Source organism: Cynoglossus semilaevis, chromosome 7 (genome assembly GCF_000523025.1).
Source record: "Cynoglossus semilaevis isolate Cse_v1.0 chromosome 7, Cse_v1.0, whole genome shotgun sequence".
Classification (NCBI taxonomy): domain Eukaryota; kingdom Metazoa; phylum Chordata; class Actinopteri; order Pleuronectiformes; family Cynoglossidae; genus Cynoglossus; species Cynoglossus semilaevis.
This window is the reverse complement of record NC_024313.1, coordinates 11,240,954-11,262,444: the sequence shown is the minus strand read 5'-3', so window position 1 is coordinate 11,262,444 and position 21,491 is coordinate 11,240,954. Positions and strand designations below refer to the sequence as shown.

Sequence of the window (21,491 nt, the reverse complement as noted above, 5' to 3'; positions counted from 1 at the left end):
TCAGAAAATACTACACAATACACATTACTTTAGTAGAAGCTTTCAACTGTTTATATAGGTATCATATAATTGACCAGTGCAGGAACTTAATATAAATATAAATATTCCTGGATTTGTAAATTATGAGCACAAAAAAACCCATAAAAACAGACACACTAGATCAGACCCAAGTCTGCTTCCTTAACCACTGCACCTTAATATTATAATCACACGAGGAATTAAATTTGGTGGTGTTTGTTTCTTTTTCTGTCTCTTTATCTGTAGCCTTTCAATTCCTTTTTAATGTAAACCTTTTTCTCACGACCCAACAACAAAAAAAAAACCCAAAATGCATGTGCTATGACATAATGTATACACCACTAACACTACAAATCAGGGGCCAACTGTAGTACACATTTGATATGATCTCGGGGGCCAAATATAATTACACCGTGTGCCAGATTTGGCACCCGGGCCTGAGTTTGATGATTCCTTACTCTTAGATTCTTGTCCTCCTTGCTGTGGTCCTTTGAAAAATAAAACAGTTTGATCATATTTACTTTATATTTGTCTGTGACAACTTAGCAGTTGATGGTATTATTGTAGCAGGAAACTCACCTGTCGAACGACCACTGGGATAGATTCCAACTTTGCCATTGTAAAAAAGTACTTTGCATTTTTCTTTTAAACATTTCTTGATATTCTTATCCACCTCACATTCTTTTTTTGTACCTGCAATCAGACAGAAGAAAAACAAGTTCTATTCATGCAGTGACAGTGTGTTTAGGTCAGAAGAATCCAAAGTTTGTTTTGAGACGCTAAGTTAATACAATTCATGTTTACTCACAAACGGGTGAGATCCAAAATCCCAACAAAACCACCACCATCCAGCATTGTGGTGTCATTTTCCTTCAACGTCGTCAGGTCTCAATAATGCAGCAAAACAACTGTACAATGTAAAGTCTGGAGAGACTTTAGTCAAACCAGAACGTGGATGACACACCTCTGACCTTTCATTGGTTCTGTACAAGCAATGGAACAAAAGTTCTTTTTTGCCAAACAGTCTTGTTGTGTGATGTTACAGCCGGCTGACGCCAAACATTTGATTTGCAAATTCATTCTTCCTGGAAAAGCTGGAACAAATAACTGCAGATGCAAAATTACCCAAATAAAATGGCACTGTGACCTAACAGTACATATGAGAAATGATGATGAACATGAAGCTGAATATTTATCAGAAAAAAAAACTTTATTCATTTTCTCATGGAATTCATTTAAGATGTGAGGTCTTTTTTCTTTTTCTTTTTTCCTCCTCTGAATTCTAGGTTAGAAGTCAGAAGTTTTACCTTTTATTCCAAAAAATTGTGAAAGTTTTTGCAAAACGTTGACGCATATTTTGTTTTCTATTTAACTTTTAATTTTATTGATTTTTTTAGTGATACTTAATTGTTTTAGATAAGAATAACTGAAGTACTGATCTCAATACTTGGACTGAAATTAGTTTTTATGCCAAGAGCCGTGTGTGTGAAGACAATTGAAACGTCTACGTAGCAGTAAATAATCCGTAACAGTAACAGTGGTGAGTTAGTAGCAACACCAAATTTTGAAGTAGTAAAAGTAGAAAAGACTTGTTGTAACATACAGAGTAGGCTATACAAACATACACTTCATCATGGTTTGTGCCGTCAAAATAAACGTTTGTATCACTTGGTTTGTAACGTTATCCCTGTTTTATTTTTCACTGTTTTGTTTTTCTGGGTGACGTCACCATGCCCCACCCCTCCACGTTCAAATCTCTCCAAACTAGGCTCTATCGTTTGTGCTGGTTTGTGCAGTTCAAATATACATTTGTGCTTATATGGTTTTTACAGCGGATTTTTTTTTACATACGCGTGACGTCACCAGTCCCCTTGACGTCAAGTGTGAATCGTATTTAGATACTGACAGAATTAGACGTGCTCGTAGAGTTTCACCCCAGTCCCCTAGGTGGCACTCGCGCATTTTAACAAGTTGAATGAAACCGGAGCCAAACAAAAATGGCGGAAGGAGACCCTACACAGTGATTAAGAACGATGACCTACAGTGAGTAAAAGACAAAACTGTTGTTTTAAGGGTACCATTGAACAAACACGCCAAACGTAATGATTGTCACTCGCGATGAGATTTGTTAAATAAGCTCCGGTCGTTCGTAGGGAATTAAGCATACTTTCCATAATGCTGTCAACGCAAGACCCCCAACGAGAAGTTTACTAATTTGTGATTATGTACGTATTTAAACATTAGACAGCACATCTTACATTCAACGGGGGGTTGATTTTAGTCGGGCACATCGTTACTACTAAACAAGTATTTAAATGTAGATCGGTACACCGACACTGCATTGCTCTGTTCCCTTTGTATTGCAAGGTTATCGATCAATTTAACCACCTTTAAATCGCTGCTTCTTGAATGGAGGCTGCGGTGACGGACTGTTTTTAAGCAAAGAACTAAACTAACGTAATTATTTAATGTGGTTAATCTTCCAGTATTCAAACAGTTTAAAACTTTTATTTTTTATTTAGAAATTATTTAAGAAGATTTTTGCTGTAATTTGCTGTAAAAGCATGCTCAAATATCATTACTAATGTTATGAAACCCCTTTTTTAGGAATAATTATATATACTCTTGTCATGTTGTGTTAACATCATTATCTCTTCTGTTGTCTTTGTGAAGAATATGTCTGCAGTTGGTTTAAAGTTGGTGATCAACCATGGAGCCCGAGCTGTGTTGGGTGTTGGCCCTTGCATACAGACACTGTCAACATCATGGATGTTTAAATGCAGTTCTTCCTGGAGCTGGTCTTCTTACTCCACAGCAGCTGACACAGAACAGACTCCTTCAACACAGAAGAAAAAACAGAAACCCAAAGCTCCTGCCAAAATCAGCAGCGTTGGCCGCAAGATTCCATATCAGCACATTGAGTTGATAGATGAGATGGGTGAAAATATGGGCACTATGCACCGGGTAAATGTGATCAGAATCATGAATGATCGCGGACTTAAGCTAGTGTTGCACAATGAAAACAAAGATCCGCCCATTTACAAGCTGATGACTGGCAAGCAGCTGTACGAGGAGCAAGTGAAACAGCGAGAAAAAGACAAAGAAAAAACAAAGCAAGGTAAGCTTGTGCTGTGATGTCCATCACTGGTTTCTGCTCAATTTCTGACCGTTTAGGATTGTTCTATTTTCTTCCTAGCTACTGTGCAGGTGAAAGGGCTCTCCTTTTCCCCTGGCATTGCATCTCATGACCTCAGCATTAAGCTGAAACAAGTAGAAGGTTGGCTGGAGAAGAAGCACCATGTGCGGATAACTTTGCGGCCAGGATACCGTGAATCCAAAGACAACCTGGTGAGCCAGACACTTACTTTAAGAAATACTGACCTTTTTTGAATATGTTAAATGACCCATAAAATTCTTTATTAAAAATACAAGTCATACATTTTTGTCCTTTACCCAGGACACAAAATTGGAGCAGATGGTGCAACAGATAGGCACCATGTTTGGATTCGTTGCGAAACCAACCGTGCAAGGTGAAGGCAAATCAGCCATGTGTGTCCTACGTCCTCCTTCGGCAAAGGAGATGGCACTAAAAAGAAAGGATCCCTCGTCGTCACCGCAGTCTGCCAGTGAAAAGACCACTGAGAAAAGTGACAAAGCAGTCAGCAGTGGGGACGCCACGGATGAGTCTCCACAGCAGTGAGTTGAAATAAAACTGTCAAGTTCATCTTCTAAAGGTCGAACTGTGTTTTTGAACAGCATGTATTAAAAAAGGAGAGCAGAGGGTGAGAGTGCAGGGGTGCAAAAAGGTGCAGGACAGGAGGTGCTCACTGGAGAGCTGGGTATTCATGAAGATCTTGAAGATAGGCAGGGACGCCCCTGTTCTGGTAGTCATTCCACCAGCCTGGAACGATCCAGGGGAGAGCATGGATTGTCTCGTGAGAGGATCATGAGGACTTTACCTTGTCACTTGGAGCCAACTCTGTAGGAGTTAAAACCAGTGAGGGTTAAGGGCCGTTGTCATTTGATTGTGAATGTTTCTTTAACAAAGGAAGGAAACCTCAGCCCACAAGTCAAGCGAGTTAGTTCACAAATTGTGTGTATTGCATCTCACCTGCTCACGGATGCGTCCAGCTGTCGCAGTATCATCAATGTTCACATTATCAGCATACTTTAGTATACTTCACGTGAATTATGTCCGATCAACTGCAACAACTGTGTCCAGTACCAACACATTATACATTTAAAACAAAAAACCTGAAGTTCAAGCCACTCTGGTTTGTAATTGTCCTCTGATTTATTCAAGATTTTCTTTTATCCTGATAAAAAATAAAAACAACTTTTGGCTTCTGGATACATTCACTGGTCACAGATCAATGTGTTCACCTGACTTGAAGGGTCACTTTACACACTTCAACACTTGCTCTAACAGCAGAGACGAACTGTCCTGGAACTTTTATTCAGTAACTTTGTTTCTCCTTTAAAACTAGAGTTATATTTTCCCCATACGTAGGAAACAAAGGGCAAAAATAGAATTTAAAAACAAAACCGTCTTATGGCTCAAAAAATGAAAAGAAAACATTTCCTAACCTGTTGGAAGAAAAATAACCTATGAGAACTGAAGCAGCTGAACTAGCATGCATTAACAACATTTGTCAATAAGCCTCGAGAACTTTGAAGGAGGAGAAGGGCTTAACAAAGTGATAGTCAAGGTTGCCACAGTGAGGACACTGCTGGACGTTGCTGTACTCCGAAAAATACTGCATCCCGACTCGGACATCCACCACAGGCTTCCCACAGTGCTTACAGTTAAGACGAGCCTGAGGAGGAACAAGAAGGAAACAGGAAGTTAGCTCGGTACTTAAGGGATGTTGTGTCTTTTAAGAGTAAAAATCGAGGGCTGAACTATTTTTGTGAGCCTGAACTGTTACAGAGCAAACCTATGGGAGCAGAAAGTTTTTACTGTCTTAACCTGCTCACAACGTCATCACAACTGTTATCAAACATGTGTCAGCTACTTGGAGCCAACCCCCCCACTCCCTCCAATGTAAACAGCCTTATGTATTAATGTATATAAAAAAACAGCCTGAAAAACAGGTGTATGGGGACATATTGTGGCATGTGAAAATACTCAAAATATCATTACAAGTACCATGTAGGAGGAACCACCTACAAAAACGATACCTGGTGGTATTGAAGAAACAGGATGTTCTGAACATTTGAACATCAATCTTAAGACGCAGCTCAGTGCAGTACTCGTACCTGGCAACACGGCGAAGCAGCCAGTATGTCGTACGTGTACATGGTGCCCAGCTGGTGCCAGCTCCCATCCCAACGTGACTTGCACTTGATGCAGACGATCTTGTGGACGCCTTCTAAACAGTCTACGCAGATGGCGTACAAGTGCATCAATCTGCCTGTAGGGAATAGGAAAACACAGGAAATCATTTCAGTGACTGGACAAAGACTGAGTTTTTATTCAAAGAAAAATGTCCCTTCTTTGTTCACCATAACATCTCCTGGATTCCCCAGATTGACACGTCAGTGTAAACAAGGGATTTTTTTTTCTTCCCATTTTATTGTGAATCCTTCGGTACTAACCTTGGAGGTGACAGGGGACGTCATACTCAATCTCGTCGTGGCGCGAGGGGCTTAAAAACAGAGTCCCATCCACCAGGGGAAACTGCTCGAACACCGGGAGTGCACGGTGGCACAGCGCACAGTTGACCACGTTTCTCTGGCTGGTACTGAGGGCAGACAAAATAAACCTGCAGGACAACAAAACAATGGAAATAACAACAAAATATTGCCCTTTTGTCCTATATTCGTGATTAGGTACTGACTGATTGGTGTTGTGTGATGTCACTGGTTTTAATAGTGGGAATGCACCCAAATTTACCTTTTCAGTTTAGCGCTGAAATTACATTAATGTTGCACTTTTTAAGGTAGAAAGAAAACATTTATGGCAAATTTCATGTAAACGACAATGTCTGCACTGTTCTGAATTTAGAACAATGCACAGTGTCTTAGCATCATAATTTAAAGTGGAAGTCACAGTGAGGAAGACAGAAAAGGTCAGACAGTTTTAGTTTCTTTTCATCTGTAGTGCATGTTGTAATTGTCAGCTACACACCATGTAATTTAAATAGCTTTTAGTTTACAACCCAGATTAGTGTTTTGTAGAATGCAGCCAAAGAGTAGGGCACAGGGAACTAGGTTATGGTCATATGCTGATGACAAAAAAGTTAAAGGTAAAGGCTAAAAACCCATAGTTTCACCTAATGACAAAAACATGGCTAAAATTTGAAAATGGAAAACTTACCACAGTAAAAACCATTGCCTAAAGTTAGTCAATTGTAGCAAAGATTTACCTGCGCAGCTCTTCTCCCTGTCCGGCCTGGGCGTCGTCCTCCATGCGGACGTGGTAGGTGTTGAGCTTGTGGCGAGGAATGTGGGTGAGGAGTTCCGAGAGGTCCAGCCTCCTCAGGAACTGAACTGGGTGAGGGTGGGTGCCATCCCCCATACTACCAGAGGTGAGGCGGGGGTGGAGTGGCAGGGCAAAAGACAGCGGCAGAGGAAGGACCCCAGGCTCCAAGTGAGGACCTCGATCACCTCCTCCACTGCTGCCAGGTACCCCTGAGCAACTGCCTCCTCCCCTACTGAGGGCTCCCCCTAACAGAAGGTGTTTCCTCTGCGGATCCATGTGGACGGCTGATTTTAAAAACTCTCCCAGCTGACGGGAGCTCCTTATTCCTGTCCCTGGTCCAGAAGCTGCAGTCGGGGAAAGGGAGAAACCGGGAGGAGGAGATTGTCCAGGAGAGTCGGATGGAGATTTCTGAGGGAATCCTCCTCCTGCGGCTCCTCTCTCTGTAGAGTTCTGCCGGTCCACTGATTGTCTACGCGGTAACTCCTGACTGGACGCCCTGTGGGACGGTTTACCTCCTCCTGCTGCTCCTCCAGGTGGCTTCATTTTCTTAGGCTCTTCAAAGGGCCCATCCCCGGACCCCATAGCTCCTCCACTGGACCCGGTCCTACCTGAGCTCCTCTCCGATGGCTTCTTCTTGCGATCATCCTGCATGCGCTTAACCTGATACCAGTCAGTGTCTTTCTTCAGATGACCCTGACCGCAGCGGCAGGAGCAGAACCTAAAGGCCAGGTCGTAGCCCTTTTTGGTCCACATGTTCTGCCGGCACTGCTTCTCGTTCCAGGACCGCGCTCGGCCGATGCAGTTGAACTGGACGAGGATAGAGCTCTCCCACTCGTAGAAGCACTGCATGTGCATCCAGTTGCCGTAAGGACAGAGCTCGTTGTTACACTGCACACGCTGGTAGTCGTCCTTCTCCAGGTCGATGGCTCGGCCCAGGCTGCAACCCAGCGGAGTCGCACACTGGACCTCTGCGGAAACAAATGAAAAGGAATCGGTTTTTAGTCCAATTATTAAAATTCAGAGTGGGTTATGTCAAAGATTTAATTTAGAATCACTTTCAGTGGTCAGCACAGAGGTTGATCCACAGAAATCACTGAATGATGTCTCTCTTTTTCTGTAGTTAGAAATAGGCGTGCAGCTGAATTTCAACCAACCAACTTGTCAACATGATTTCTACTAATGGATGAGAACATGATAATGGATCATTGTGGGGGTTCGTCTCTGAAGATCATCCTGCTCACAAAGCAAGAACACAGTGTGAAGATGAACGAGAGATGAGAGCGTTTTCGATGTCCTTTCTGCCTCGTCGGGATCAATTTAGGAAACACAAAGAGACGGTCCAAGTCTGTGATCAGTTCTATTCAAGTTGATTCTCAAGTCTGGACAGGAATCAATGTGGATACACATGCTCAGTCTATACGAGCAGTGACAGTTCAGTCTGACACACTGACCAGAGGGTGTGTGTTTGTTTGTATGGTTTAATCAGATCACACACACAATAGACATACAAAAAACATGTTACTCAAGTGGCAGCCAATAAGATGATGCTCATTATTAGATGCTGAAACTTTTGTTTGTGATCTCCACTGTGGAAAATGACCTGTAATAAAATGGGGGAAGAAATCAAAATTATTTATTTTATGTATGCAAGGACCCACAATATATATATATACACATACATATATATACACACACACAGTGTGTTGAAATAAATTAATTCATTAATTCAAATTTAATTTCTTGTTGTGCCACAGGTATTCTTTAGGGTAATGCCGGTCTACAATACTTTGGTAATAATAGTGAGTCAGTAATGCTTCCCTTGACCTATTGACCTATTGATAAGACATTGATTACATGTGGACTTAAGTGGATTTTCAAAATAAAAAACTGTTAAATCAATGGGTAAAAATGTATTCAAGTAAATGAAACCAGTACGGCCGTATTTCAATGTTGTACGCATCAGTGTAACTGTGTCAGATGAAGTTGAAGTTCAGTGCAGTAACACATCTGTGCATCACTCTCCAGTAAGAAGGCCACGGCCAAACACTTGGACATGGTGGGCGTGAGGAAAAGAAACAGGCAGAGTCTGCGCATTGAATCTGACAGACAGTACTTTATCAACGTAGATGTAATGGAAACCAAGTGCCCTGCGTGTGTGTCATTTCAGATCACAGATATCATTAAACCACATTTCACAACTAGCATTGTTAATTTTTATTGTTGGCGATCATTTATTTCACATGAGAACTTCCACGTCCCAAATTATATTCACTGTTCTGGCACTTTAATAATCAACTGCATAAAATGCAGTAACAAAGCCAATTCCTGGTGATTTAATTGTTTCCCCCGCAAATAATTGCTTAGCGTACAATTCGGCATGGTCAAAACATAACAAACTACAGCTTCTATAATGTGTGGCACTGTTTTGGCACTGTACAGCATTAACGCAAACAGTGATTTTAGTGTAGTTGAAGGTCACTGACGATCTACTTTACACAGACGATGAGAGCACAACAGTCCCAATATACAGGGCCTTAATCGTATAGCGCATTTAAGCAAAGGAATCTAGGAATCCTTAAAATACCGACGTCTGATATGGAAATTTGGTGTAGTGTTCGCGCTCAGGTAGGACTGAAGCGCACGAGGGGGGGGTGATTGGGGGGGATCAGCGTCGCAGTGCACGTATGTCATGTAGTCGCACAAACACAGTTGAGCTTCCTGTGGCAGGAAAAAGACAACCACGCCATCAAACTTCATCATTGTTCGCTTCCTTTCTTACCACCTGAGCGCTCGTTTCTGGGTCCAGCAGCTGCGGCCGCTGCTGTCGCCGCCGCCGCCACCACTGCTGCGGCCGCGCCTCCTGTTGCGGCAGCACAGGCTCCATTTTCCTGCTCATCTCCGCTGCTGTTGGTGCGTTTGCTTTTCTTCCCCTTGTTGTTCTTCTGGTTGGGCATTTTAAAACAGATTCTGAGTGTCAGTGTTTATTTTCGACCTCTAACAGCAGCGTCTGCCTCTGCTGCTGTCAGCACTGACAGATAATTCTCTGGACTCCATTTGTGAGCTATCTGCTGTGGCTCTTTTGAGTAGCGTTGTTGTTCTTCTTTCGTTTTTCTCAGTTTTTTTGTTGTTGTTTTTTCTTCTTCTCGTGGACGGCGGGCTGTTTTCGCTGCGCGGCTCTGACAGCAGCACTTAGCTTCCAGCGAATAGAAAGTGCTTTAACCTTAAAGAGCGAAGGCGTGTCCGGGGCTTGTTTTGATTCCTGCTCTGCTGTTTTCTTCCACCCCCTGACGTCACATGCCCCCGCCCCCAGCCACGGGCTGTCAGAAATGTACGTTGCATTCATGGTCTGAGGAAAAGGTCAGACTTTATTGGTTAATCAATTGTTGTAGTTAAACTGAAATAAATTAATGTAAATGGTAAATAAATAAACTCAAATATGTATTTATTTAGTCGTCCTAGTTGGATAATTTTAATATGTTTCCAAACAACAGCGTAAGAATTATTAAACGTTAAAACATTAATTACTTAAAATATACCATTACATAACGACCTACTTATTAAGTTAGTAAGCTAGCTCAGTTGTTGTTTGCTAGCTATTAAGACGGTTAACACGTTAGCTTGATATGAGATTGTAAGTCAGTTTTGTCATTGCTAGTGGTTTACTAAATAGTGAGTTGTTTGAATAGTTGATAATTTGTCACCACATAGTTAGGTACACAATTTATATTTTGAATTCAGGCACATAATCCACAGAATAAAAAATAATGGTAAGGGTATTTATGAATTAAAATTGTGTTTGTTTGAATGAATGAATTTTCTCTGCTCACACGTGTACGTGTGCAAAGAAAAATGCTGTCTCACATTAGTTAAACGCAAGTATATTAGGGCACCCATACAAAACTACAGCAGAAATACACAAATAACACCACACTAATTGTGATTTACACTTGAGGCATTTCAAGACCCCTGGCTAATATGTGGTTTTTGAAAATGTACTTGTGTTCTGCAAAAAAAAAAAAAAAAGTAAAAATAAAATCACAGGACACTTTTTTATTCTCACATTCTGTTCCTCAGAGTAACCACTAGAGTGTGCTATTGCTGGTGCAAAGACAACAATGACACACAATCATGTAGAATTCGACACTATTCAAAACATATTTTAATACATGTTCAGTGAAACTCAATCCCCCAAAGACAAACACAGCAAATTTATGTCTTAATCCAAAACTTGTTTTTTTTTTTAATATTTTCATATCTATCTCCATTGGTAGAACTTCCTCTACTAGGCCCATGACAACACACCAGTTATATTATATAATTGATAATGAATTCATATACTTGCAAAAACAGTTACAGCTGTTATAATGTAAAATAATGACATTTAACAGCAGATAATGTAAAAGAGCCCACACACCCTGTGTATCACCTGAAAAAGGAATTGCGTAATAAAAAGCAAACAAACGCATGTGTGAATGTTACATGAGTCTATTCACGACGCTGTGCTTCCAGTTGGACACAGGCTGTGACCCACAGCAGTAATTTCAAATATCTCAGTTGTGTTAATTTGGTCCTGAAAAATTGCACAATTTCATCCACTGCATTTGGCATCAATAACCCTGCACAATGAGGCTGCAATAAAAAAAACACTGCCCCTGAAATGCACCTACAGTACTATTCTTTTGCATTTTTTTCAAGTATTTCTTGCCCCAAGGCAACTGCTGGAGTTGTTGTAGCAGGGTGATGACAAGTTCCTCGTAATCAACCTCAGTATACAAAGTTGGTACAAAAAGGTGCAGAAATCTTACACTTGCTCTACAAAAGGTGCAAATGCACTTGTGTATAGTTTTGTCATGGAAATGGTCTCACATTTCCAACAGCACTGGTCTCTAAAGATGTTTGTTGAAAAAGTTCACAAGAGGTAGTACACATGCTTATACACATGGCTTGTGTAAACATTAAATGAAACACACTCAGTAATAGTATTTTTGGAGGCCCCACAGGTTTTCAGCAACAGTGAGTGTTGCATTCATGGTCTGTTCTGCAGTAGAAATTTGCTTTGACTCACAAATTGTGATTCCCTCAGTGTCTTATTCTAGAGTTCAAAATTACTACAGTGATGACAGGTGTTGTTATGATAGTTATCATATTTTGTCTTGAATACAACAAAAAAACAAAGTCAGTATGTTGTAAAAAAAAACTCAAGAATTCAATTTGTGCAAACTGTCTCTCCTGAAAGAGTACATTTCCAAGGCACATTTCCATAGAGGCAACTAGTACCAGGAACTACTGTATGTACAGCTCTGCCGGAGGCTGTTCTGAGAGCCTGATAAAAACCTGGATAAATGGGGAAATCAATGGAACTTCTGGTCTCAAACACAGGATGTGTATTTGCATAATCTTTAAGAGACTTTCACTGCAGTGGAAATGTGAGCTCCAACTGTAAGAAAAACTGTTAAGACATTTGATAATGGTTCTTGGCACTGACATTTTCTGGGAGTATGTGGTGGAAACTTGGCTAAAGTGACATTATACACTCATGGTTGATTTAATAAGGACAACACTAGTAGAAATTTTAGCTGATAATGCTTGATATAGCTGATTCAGCTGAATATTTAAATGAGACTTTTGGGCAGTCTATATTACAGTCTAATACATTTTTGCAGTGACAATCTGTGTCAACTGTTTGGTCATTTAATCCGAATTCTGAGCCTCACACACGAAGCACATACAGAAGCTCAGAAGCCCTGAAGTAAGCTGTTAAAATTCTATGGAAACCTGGAATTTTCGAGGATTCAAAGTTGCTCCAAAGGCCTCTGGGTCTTCACATCTGTCTTACTTTTGAAGCAAGACTATATCTACGTCGTCGTGGACGTTCTGTAAAAGCAACTCGCCTTTGTAATCGACAATCTTCTTTTTCTTGGCAGCTCTCAATGTTCCCACCAGCGCCTCGAAGATGTTGGCACAGCGATCGTCATTAAACAAGACTCCAAACTTCACACTGATGTTTCCATCAGCATCTGTAAGAGTTGATCAGTGAAGGTGGTTCTCTATTAATTAACTAATTTCTTAAAGTAAGAAAGTAAGTATTGTGGAATATTTTTCAAGGATAAATTTGGGTGAAAACAGACTTACTTTCAGTGCCGAGTCTCTGAATCTCCTCCACCAACATGTTGACCTCGTGAGCGACATTCATTGTTCCTAGAATAAAGAAACTTTTTTTTATTATTAAAATGCCTTCAACTAAATGGATTAGAACGATTGGAAAGCAAAAATCTCAAATTGATGTTGTTTAAGCCAGACAATATTGTAAAACAGTGTAATATAATGTTTTTCAATTAATTAAAATAAAGGGAATATAAATAATTTTATATTCCTTATAAGATTTTTTCAATACCTCTAGATCTTAGGATCTTGCCATATGTGGGAAAAATATACAGTTTAACATATTGCAATAAATTAATTATTTTATGAGACTTGTGACTCAAACGCATCAAGCCTCAACACGAACAGGGCGGACTACAAATGCGGAAATAGAGCAGCTCTGATTGCCAGCCACCACATAAAACATACATATTTATTGATAGACAAATTATTTGGTGTGGCGTCGCTTTTCAAATGTGTATGGACACCAAAACGTCTGTAAAGTTTCACAAATAATATCCGGTGAAATTTAAAAAACATAAGAAAATCCAAGCTCGCCGGTAATGTTAGCTTCTAGCCAAAAGACCTGCTGCTGCTCATATACTATAAGCCGCGTAGTTACTACGGTCAATTAAATGATAAAATATGTACAAGGAAGTTCCAGATATAAAAAACATTCTAAAATACAAATTTGTACTCATGCATTTACCTCAGTTTCTTGTTGGAATTGAAGTGAAGCAGGACTTTATGGTGAATCGGCTTTAAGCTGGACAGTGTTGTTGCATTCAGGGAACGCTCGAAAATCCAGTAATACCTATTGTAAAAACGTTCCATTTACTTTTTGTTCGTTAAACGTTAGGCTTTTCCAAAGTGACTTGGCTTTTTAAATCAATGACACATGTTTAAAATGTATCAATTTTATTTTTTTCTGTTTTTTACCTCTTCAACTTTAAGGATTTTGCGACCTTTATCTAATTTTCTAATATAATGACACACGTTTAAAATTTATCAATTTTATTTTTTCTGTTTTCTACATCTTTAACCTTTGCGATTTTTTTGTGAATTTGCGACCTTTATCTAATTTTCTAATAGCTCCTGAAGGCGCCATTTAAGGCTCGCCTGACTTCATTGTGACACCTTGTTGTTGCTGCTGCTCCATATATGGCAAAGACGAGATAAGTGCTCTCATGCGCTTTTTCAGTCAGAGGTAAAAATTATGTTTCACACTTTGCAATGAATCAACTCAGGAATCCCTCGTTCAATGGCTGTTCTATAGAGATATATGCGCACTGTGACCCCAGACTTGTAGCATCAGTGTCAGTGTGCGTCATGTACAGTACATACAGTTGGGGATAAAATAAGAAAATGCAATTCAGATGTAACCGTATTTTATACTATACATTGAATTATGGAGAAAGATTTTTGAATTAACAAGCTTTTGGTTTACTTTTCCAAAATTCATAATGGTACATTTGCGTGCAGTGCAATTTGGTAGGATGTGGAAAATGGTAAATTCAACAACCACGTCATTATTGCTCACATATGGTTAGATTTAAGCTTTACTTGACTAGACGGTTTTTAAAAAATACTGCTGTGTTCTGTTCTTCTCCATTATCTATGGGCACAGATAACAGTAAATAAAACATGTGGGATTTGCACAAGTAAGGTATGAGCGCAATTAATTTTATATTCGGTTTATGATATTATTCTTTACACATAGAGCCTTAATGTGTCAATTCCCGTTTGAAATTTATTTTGAAAGTGCACATCCGGGTTTTTGCCAGCCTTTGCAGCCTCGCGCTGACTCGGACCGCAGACTCGTGACATCACTGGACATCAAGTTAGACCGAAGTGGCACTGATTTACACCGGAAAATGTGAGATNNACTCTTTCAAAATTAATGCTTACGCACAAAATATTTTTGTGAAATAATACATAAAAATAGCAGCAGTTAGATGTGTGTGATTCACATCTGTTTACTTGTGACTAATGCAGATGGACTTATTTATATGGACACATGTCAAGACAAATAAATAAAGTATAACTCAAGTCGTACCACAAATTTGATATAACCTTGTTATTTTTTCATACAAGTGTCGGATATTAGTTGTGCACATTTATATCGACATGTATTACATGTCAAGATTTGTTTTTATAAAACATACGTCTTTGGTCCATTTTTTTTTACTGCCCTGGGCTCAGTGAGTCTGGTCTGACGCAGCTTATCTGAATTGTGGAGTCAGTAAAATGTTAATACTGATTGGATGATTGATGATGCAATCTGTGCAGTATTTGGCAAATAATCAACTTTAAAGAGTTATAAATCAGGAGCAAAGTTTTTGTTGCAAAACTGCATTGTCTGATAGTTTGCTTCTTTATTAATAATATTGTTGAATTATCCTAATTTTCCCTGCACAGATATTTTCATTGATGATAAATTTCACTAATTCAGTGTTGTGGCTAAAATAACATTATGATCAAATTTCACTAATTAGGTGTTGTGGCTAAAATAACATTATGATCTTGCAAAAATGGTAAATAGATGTTTTTTATACCAATTAATGCCATTCCACCAAACTCTTATGTGTAAAAACGTTTACGTTTACATATATTTATGTTGTGTTTAGTAGGCAGACTTAGTTTTATTTAACGCCCAACAAATGTCTTATATTAATGTAAGCTGCCTGCTATTTAATCTTTTATTTTGAAGACCCACACCAGAAGACCCGTATTAGCCCTGAGTGGGTTGACTCTGGTAGTAGGAATGGCGGCTTTGATTACTAGAGGAAGGAACCCAAAGACCCTGAAACTTTACGTCTGACGGCCCCGCAGAGGAATTTATCCCTGGTCAACCGCTCAAACCTCGTCTCACAGCGGTTTAAAAGGAGTTTTGGTAACTGGACATTAAGCCAGTAAAGGAACGGGGTTTAAGCAACTCGCAGGTTAGCTTCACGTTAGTGCCGCTGACTTTGAATCAAGGTAGCTGTTAGCTCCTACTTAGCCAGCTGTTGGCCGTTTGGCCCAACAAGTTAAAATAAGTGATTAACTGTATGAAAACCGCTCCTATTTGGACCGTGAAGTGAAGAACGCCTCTCTCGATAAATATTTACTGCTGTTGACTCTTCTGGAGAGGCGACAGGAAGGGGATTTAACGCAACTTGAATCTTATTCCGTCTGCTAACCTGTGCGTTAGCTGCGCTAGCTGCTAAGTTGGGATCCCGAAGTCTCGCCCATTTTTTGGATCCTGCCCCAGCCATTGGCTAAAGGGCTCAAAACCAACAGCCAACTAAGATTGCTTTTCAGCACCTTCTGGTACTACGATGGAAAGTCTAACGCTGAGCGATGTCGAGCAGAAATACTACTCGGACCTGTTCGTTTACTGCGACACAGACAACACCAAAAAAGTGGCTTCCAACGGCAGAGTTCTTGACCTTTTCCGGGCGGCCCAGCTCCCCAGCGAAGTTGTCCTGCAGGTAAAGCTAACGACTGTCAGGGCCACATTTCCACTGTGTTATCATTTAACTGTGAGTCTGCCTTGTCACCTAGTACACGGATGTTAATGTGCATTTTATAAACTTCCCATGCTGTCAAAGCTCATCTGTCAGTCACTGTAACTGTGGTTAGCATTGTTGGCTAACAGTGCTGCGCAGCAACAGACACACCTTCTTCTGCTGGCTAATGTTAGCTTCAGCCAAAGAGTGGGCAGACAAGTCACACATTTGTCATTAGTTTGAAAAAATATCTCTCGTATTGACACTTTCTTCAGCCAGCAGGAGACGGTGTGTCTGCTTCACAAATGTGTGATTGTGAATATGTCAGAAGAGGAACAAAGCATGGTAACTGCAACATCCTGTTTCACCTTTCTTCCCCCTTTTTCCTGTCTATCCTCTTTGTCAACATGTTCAGTTCTATTCCTACGATCCACTGTGCAAATTATTTGACATTCTGAAAATGTACAACCAAGGTCACAGGACACAGGACAGGAGTGGAATTATAAAAGTTGTCATCATCAAGCTTGAGACTGGTTTATGAGGCAGTTATGGAGTCACTTGACTGGTAACAGCTGTAAACATTTGGCTGAGAATCTTGGGGGTATAGACTGCTCTTTTTTGTGCTACAGAACACAATGTAATTTTGTTAAATTATTGTCATATGTGGAGACACTGAACAATAAAATGCAAGTAGTGGACATGTGGATTTAGAAAGGTGAACATCACCAGTGCTATGTTGTTGGTGAATAATTCTGTCGTCACAACTGACACAAAGACCTTAAACTGTTTACATGCATTATAACTAGATGTTGAAACCCTGGGCACCACGTCTAGATGTGCACTAGTGCAACAGCCCACAGGCCCACTGTAGACCCACTGTGAGGTATTCACAGTCAAAGAGCAGGATCTCATTCTGGTGACTCCAGGTCCCTCGGTACATGCAGTTTGTGAGTCAGCATCGTTGTCAAGGTCAACAGGAGCAGTAGTGTGGTGTTAAAATAAGACAGTGTTGTCATGGGCTATTTTCCCCTAAAGAAAAAAAAAACGTTTACACAGATCGCTGCTGTGAGACTCATGCGGCTACAATGTTGTGTTGTGGCAGGCTGAGAAAAATGACTGGTGTGTTGTATCTACCACACAACTTAGAATAAGATCATTGTCAGCAGGAGGAAAATCACTTAACTGTGGAAAACAAACTGTCTGTGTAGAAAGCCTGGATCTTCAGGAGTTAAATCAATGATTTATAAAGTAAGATATACAGCCCCAGAAAATTATTTTCCTCCTCCTTTGTGCATCGGTGGATGTATTAAACATAAATATAAATATTAAAGGTCCACAAAGATGTTATTTGAGTCACAGATTCAGAGGGTTTGTGGAGATTGCAGTTTTGGACTTGTCATTTGAGGGCTGCTGGCCCTTATAATGTTTGTATTTGTAAATTACATATAATTAGTAATAGTTGAGTTTTTCAAGGCTTATTGAGTTCTTACCAAAAAAAATAAGAAAACGTAAATAGCTTCCTGGAACTGATTTCCTGTTTCCTGTTCTGGGTTATAAAACATTCTGCATCATAACTTCCTCAGGGTCTTTTTCCCTTTAAATCATTTGAAATCTGCTTCTGTAGCACTGACTGTAACCTTCATCAAATTGAATGTGTTGTCTCTCTGTGTTCTTGATTCTCTGTCAATAACAGTTCATATCAGTGTTTCAGGATAAGAAGGACAATGTTAACTCTTCCTTCCTGTCCTTGTGTGGGTGTAGATCACAGAACTGTGTGGAGCCACTCGCCTTGGTCACTTTGGGAGGAGTCAGTTCTATATCGCTCTCAAGCTCATCGCCATCGCCCAGTCTGGGCTCCCCCTGAGGGTGGAGAGTCTGAATTCTGGTGAGTCTAGTGATCCTCACATTATTTCTACAGCTTTCTGTTTCACAGATAAAGTTGTGAACCTGTCTCAGTTCTCACTGGACATATGAGCAGCCTATCAAAGGTTCAGAAAACAGAGACAAACAACAGAGTCACAAACTCTATAAGTCTTTGTATCGTCCACTGTTCAAATTGGTGGTCCCCATATTTTGGAGCAGGTCCCGGAAGGGTTTGTGGAGCAATTTTAATAGGCTGCAGTTAAGGCAAATTAATTCAAATTCTGATATTTTCTCTTTTTTGTTCCAGAATAGAGAACATGCCCACATTTGTAATTTTATGAATTTTCTTTCTTCAATTAGCACCACATGACTTCCTGTTTAATTTTTTTATATATCTTTTACCATTGGGGCGCTGCAGACATGTTCAAAATCAAGCAACATTTCTAATCTGAACAATTGTCAGTTTTTTTTGTGCAGCTCAAGTACGTTGATGCTCATTTACTAAAAAAAACAAACAAACAAACAAAAGAACAAAATCTGCAGCTCCATCCAAAGTTCACTCCTCTGCTGCACTTCTCACATGTTCTGCTCAAAGCACTTAAGGGTTTAAACAGAACAAGAGTCAGAGTGAGAAACTGCTGCTGTAAACAACACGCAAACTCCACACAAAGACCTTGTGTTGAACGTCCTGGCTGTGATACACTATTGCTAATCACTAAACCACAGTGCCGCCCTCCATCCCAGAATCACCAGCAGAAACGATTTTAATCCTTCAAAACATACGACTGCGCACCAGCAGGTGCTGTCAGGTTTTTCTGTGAAAATTAAATCTCTCTCTCTCTTATTGCTGTGTCAGGGGGATTTGATCAGATTTTAGGAACTGATAACTTCTTACGTTCTAAGTAGGTCAAGGTTTGTGAAACTTAAGGCTGTGGCAGATGACTTAGATTTTGATTAAAACAATATTTGATTTTCATACATCAAACGTGTGTTTGCTGTTCATTCAGAAACACGTGGCTGCTTTCTACATCTTCAACCAGGATGAGTGCTCTGCTGGTTGTTCCTTCTATTATTTCTTTTGTTCCCAAGTGATATTTGTTCAGATAGAGATGGTGGATATTCAATGCAGTCGATTCCGTCGCTGCCTTTTCTACACTGCTGTTTTTGTTTGACAGTGGAGCTGTTTAAACTGGTTGCCAGGTCCTAACTAAATAAAGTGCAACGTCAAGCCTTCAGGGTACAACTGGAAGACTGTGTTTCCTGTTTGCCTTTGGAGCGACTTCCCACTGCACAAACTCACTTGTTGATGGCTACATTTTGGAACATGCTGCATATTGCGACATGAAGTTGTTGAATATATTTCTAAATTTGATTAAAGGTAAAAACAAAAAAAAGAAAGAAAGAAAACAGGAACTTCAGAAGATGTTTTTGTTGAAAATTAAACACAGAGAAAACAGATCATCTTTTTAAATGTTACAACTCATTATTTGTCTTCTTCCTTATGAATTCAGGAAAATAAAATCTGTCTCTACGTTTTATTTAACCCTATCTAACCCTATCTCCTACTTTCCTTGGACAGAAGTCCGAACTTTAGCCTGCTTTTGTTACTAAGATTTCTAAACACTGGAGTTCATTCCAGAGTGTTTTTTAACGTCTTTAGTTCTTGAATAAGTATAATCTACAACTACCCCTTAAATCCTCTCAATGGATTTCTGTTTCAACAGTCAAAGATCTGCCGTTGCCCAGGTTCGTGGTTGGGAAGAACGAGGCAGATGCACGTCACGCGGCGTTGTACCAGGACCCCGACGGCCAGGGTTTATACCCAGCGTCTGCTACTGGAGTAATACCTCGACCACCGGGCCGGGGACATCAAAACAAGAAAGGTCCCCCAACATCTGCTTCACTTCCTGTCCATGAGGTCGTCCAGCCTCTGGCCACAAGCATAGAATCACAGGTGAGGAGCTCAACTTGACCAACCAGTCCAGGCAGGACAGTCTCAGCAGTCTCTCTTTGACCTTTTCAAATAGATTCAATTCATCCATGATGTTGAATAATTAATAAGAGCACATGGAATATTAAAGCTCATACTTTGTTTATTTTTAATAAACTGTTTAGGTTTATGTTTCTCTGTTGGTTTATTCTACTGGCATTTTCATTTCCTGCTCCAGCTCCAGTTATTAGAGCACTGATCCCAGAACACTGCTGTATTTCCTGTGTTCATTCCTGTGTGCATCCTACAGCCCCTGATAACGCTTTTTTTCTCACTCAGCTCAGTAGCATTTTCTTTTTATCACTAACACATTGTCTGTCAGTTTTATAGCCCTTTTCCTTAATTCTTATCTGTTTTCATTTTGAGTTCTCTGGATGAACAAAGTATCTTTAATGGTAACGGAAAAGTAGTGTTGTCACTTTGTCACCTCTGTGGTTTTTTAATGTTTAATTTGTTTTCTTCCCCTGATTAGCCTGAACCTACTTCGCCTGTGGTCTCCCCTCACCAGTCGCCCCCCACCTCACCTCCCTCATGGAGGAAACACAAGCGGCAGCACAGTGGAGGGAATGTGGATCGACAGCCAGTGGTTTCAACAGCTGCAGTCGCGTGGACGCAGTTCAGAGAAACACAGACGGGTAACGCGCTACCTGGAAGAAAGAATAAAATTTAAAAAAAGTTTTGTTTATTTAATTACCTGTACTTGTCTCCCCTCCAGGACCAGTGTCTGGTGATGGCATGTGGTCGTCCCACTCGCCACCTCCTCCCAGTCAGGAGTGTTGGGTCAGTTTCACAGCAGACACGCCACCGTCCAGTACGCTGCCCACAATGCATCCCTCATCAGTCCAGGTGCAGAAATAATATTTATGTTTTTTTTTTTATTCTCTTGATCTGCACAAACTCCTGTATCAGAACTAAATCTAATGTAAAAGCAAAAGAGAAGTGAACCTGCTCTGCTCATGTAGCCCTCAAATGTGTGACCACCTGGTGGCGGAATCTGATATTATTAACATTTTCAATATTTAATATACCCTATCGATATTCTACAGCACTGTATCAACCAGTCAAATATTCTTGGCGTTGGTTCAGTTTATTTTGCTTTCATTTCTTCTCTAGTGATTCCAAATGTAGTTGCCTCTGTTCCAATGTTAGTAACCTGATGTTAAGATGTTTACTATGATGACTAATGATTAATTACTAGAATGAATAACAGTGACTGTTCTAAAGAAAGTACAAAAGAACCTGCAGCTTCATCAGAATCTCCTTTAGATCAGACGTGGTTTTGGTTTCAATCTCTTGTCGATTTCCGCAGGAAAGCACAACGATACGAACGGTGGCCTCAGCAGCAACGAACAACGAGATCCAGCGACAGTCCAGCGGCTACGATGATCCGTGGAAGATCACGGATGAGCAAAGACAGTATTATATAAACCAGTTTAAAACCATCCAGCCAGACCTCACCGGCTTTATACCTGGTAACAAAAAAAAACAACAACAACAAAAAACACAGCGTAAAACGAATTAATTTTAAAACCTCAACTTCTCCGTTCTTCTTCCAGGTTCAGCA

The 21,491-nt window shown here is 40.2% G+C and overlaps 4 protein-coding genes across 6 annotated transcripts in view; 2 read left to right on the top strand and 2 right to left on the bottom strand.

Moving 5' to 3' along the window:
- The first annotated feature begins 1,933 nt into the window (after window positions 1–1,933).
- mtif3 (mitochondrial translational initiation factor 3) lies at window positions 1,934–7,718 on the top strand. Its single transcript, XM_008313413.3, has 5 exons — window positions 1,934–2,061; window positions 2,692–3,136; window positions 3,215–3,366; window positions 3,476–3,714; window positions 7,563–7,718. The coding sequence occupies exons 2-5, from the start codon at window positions 2,695–2,697 to the stop codon at window positions 7,564–7,566; spliced, it is 837 nt and encodes a 278-aa protein (XP_008311635.1). The 5' UTR covers window positions 1,934–2,061; window positions 2,692–2,694; the 3' UTR covers window positions 7,567–7,718.
- heca (hdc homolog, cell cycle regulator) lies at window positions 3,777–9,761 on the bottom strand. Of its 3 annotated transcripts, none has more exons than XM_025056873.1 (5): window positions 9,222–9,761; window positions 6,387–7,410; window positions 5,617–5,762; window positions 5,278–5,432; window positions 3,777–4,835 (listed from the first exon to the last, which is right to left on the bottom strand). In XM_025056873.1, exons 1-5 carry the CDS (start codon window positions 9,394–9,396, stop codon window positions 4,671–4,673), a joined length of 1,665 nt encoding a protein of 554 aa, XP_024912641.1. In that variant the 5' UTR covers window positions 9,397–9,761; the 3' UTR covers window positions 3,777–4,670. The 3 variants fall into 3 exon arrangements, with proteins under 3 accessions (XP_024912641.1, XP_016889265.1, XP_008311632.1); XM_017033776.2 differs by having other exon boundaries at window positions 5,617–5,783; window positions 9,225–9,760; XM_008313410.3 differs by having other exon boundaries at window positions 5,617–5,783; window positions 9,222–9,758.
- A 716-nt stretch (window positions 9,762–10,477) lies between these two features.
- Window positions 10,478–14,519, bottom strand: abracl (ABRA C-terminal like). The gene is made up of 4 exons (XM_008313409.2): window positions 13,655–14,519; window positions 13,293–13,548; window positions 12,575–12,640; window positions 10,478–12,459 (listed from the first exon to the last, which is right to left on the bottom strand). The coding sequence occupies exons 3-4, from the start codon at window positions 12,633–12,635 to the stop codon at window positions 12,275–12,277; spliced, it is 246 nt and encodes an 81-aa protein (XP_008311631.1). The 5' UTR covers window positions 12,636–12,640; window positions 13,293–13,548; window positions 13,655–14,519; the 3' UTR covers window positions 10,478–12,274.
- Window positions 14,520–15,309: 790 nt separating this feature from the next.
- The window catches only part of reps1 (RALBP1 associated Eps domain containing 1), a 12,321-nt gene continuing 6,139 nt past the window's right edge, over window positions 15,310–21,491 (top strand). Inside the window, exons 1-6 of the mRNA XM_008313414.3 lie at window positions 15,310–16,056; window positions 17,836–17,959; window positions 19,662–19,891; window positions 20,400–20,562; window positions 20,643–20,773; window positions 21,237–21,434. Of these exons, the coding sequence (XP_008311636.1) occupies window positions 15,904–16,056; window positions 17,836–17,959; window positions 19,662–19,891; window positions 20,400–20,562; window positions 20,643–20,773; window positions 21,237–21,434 (999 nt within the window). The 5' untranslated portion in view covers window positions 15,310–15,903. The remainder of the gene's footprint in view (window positions 16,057–17,835; window positions 17,960–19,661; window positions 19,892–20,399; window positions 20,563–20,642; window positions 20,774–21,236; window positions 21,435–21,491) is intronic.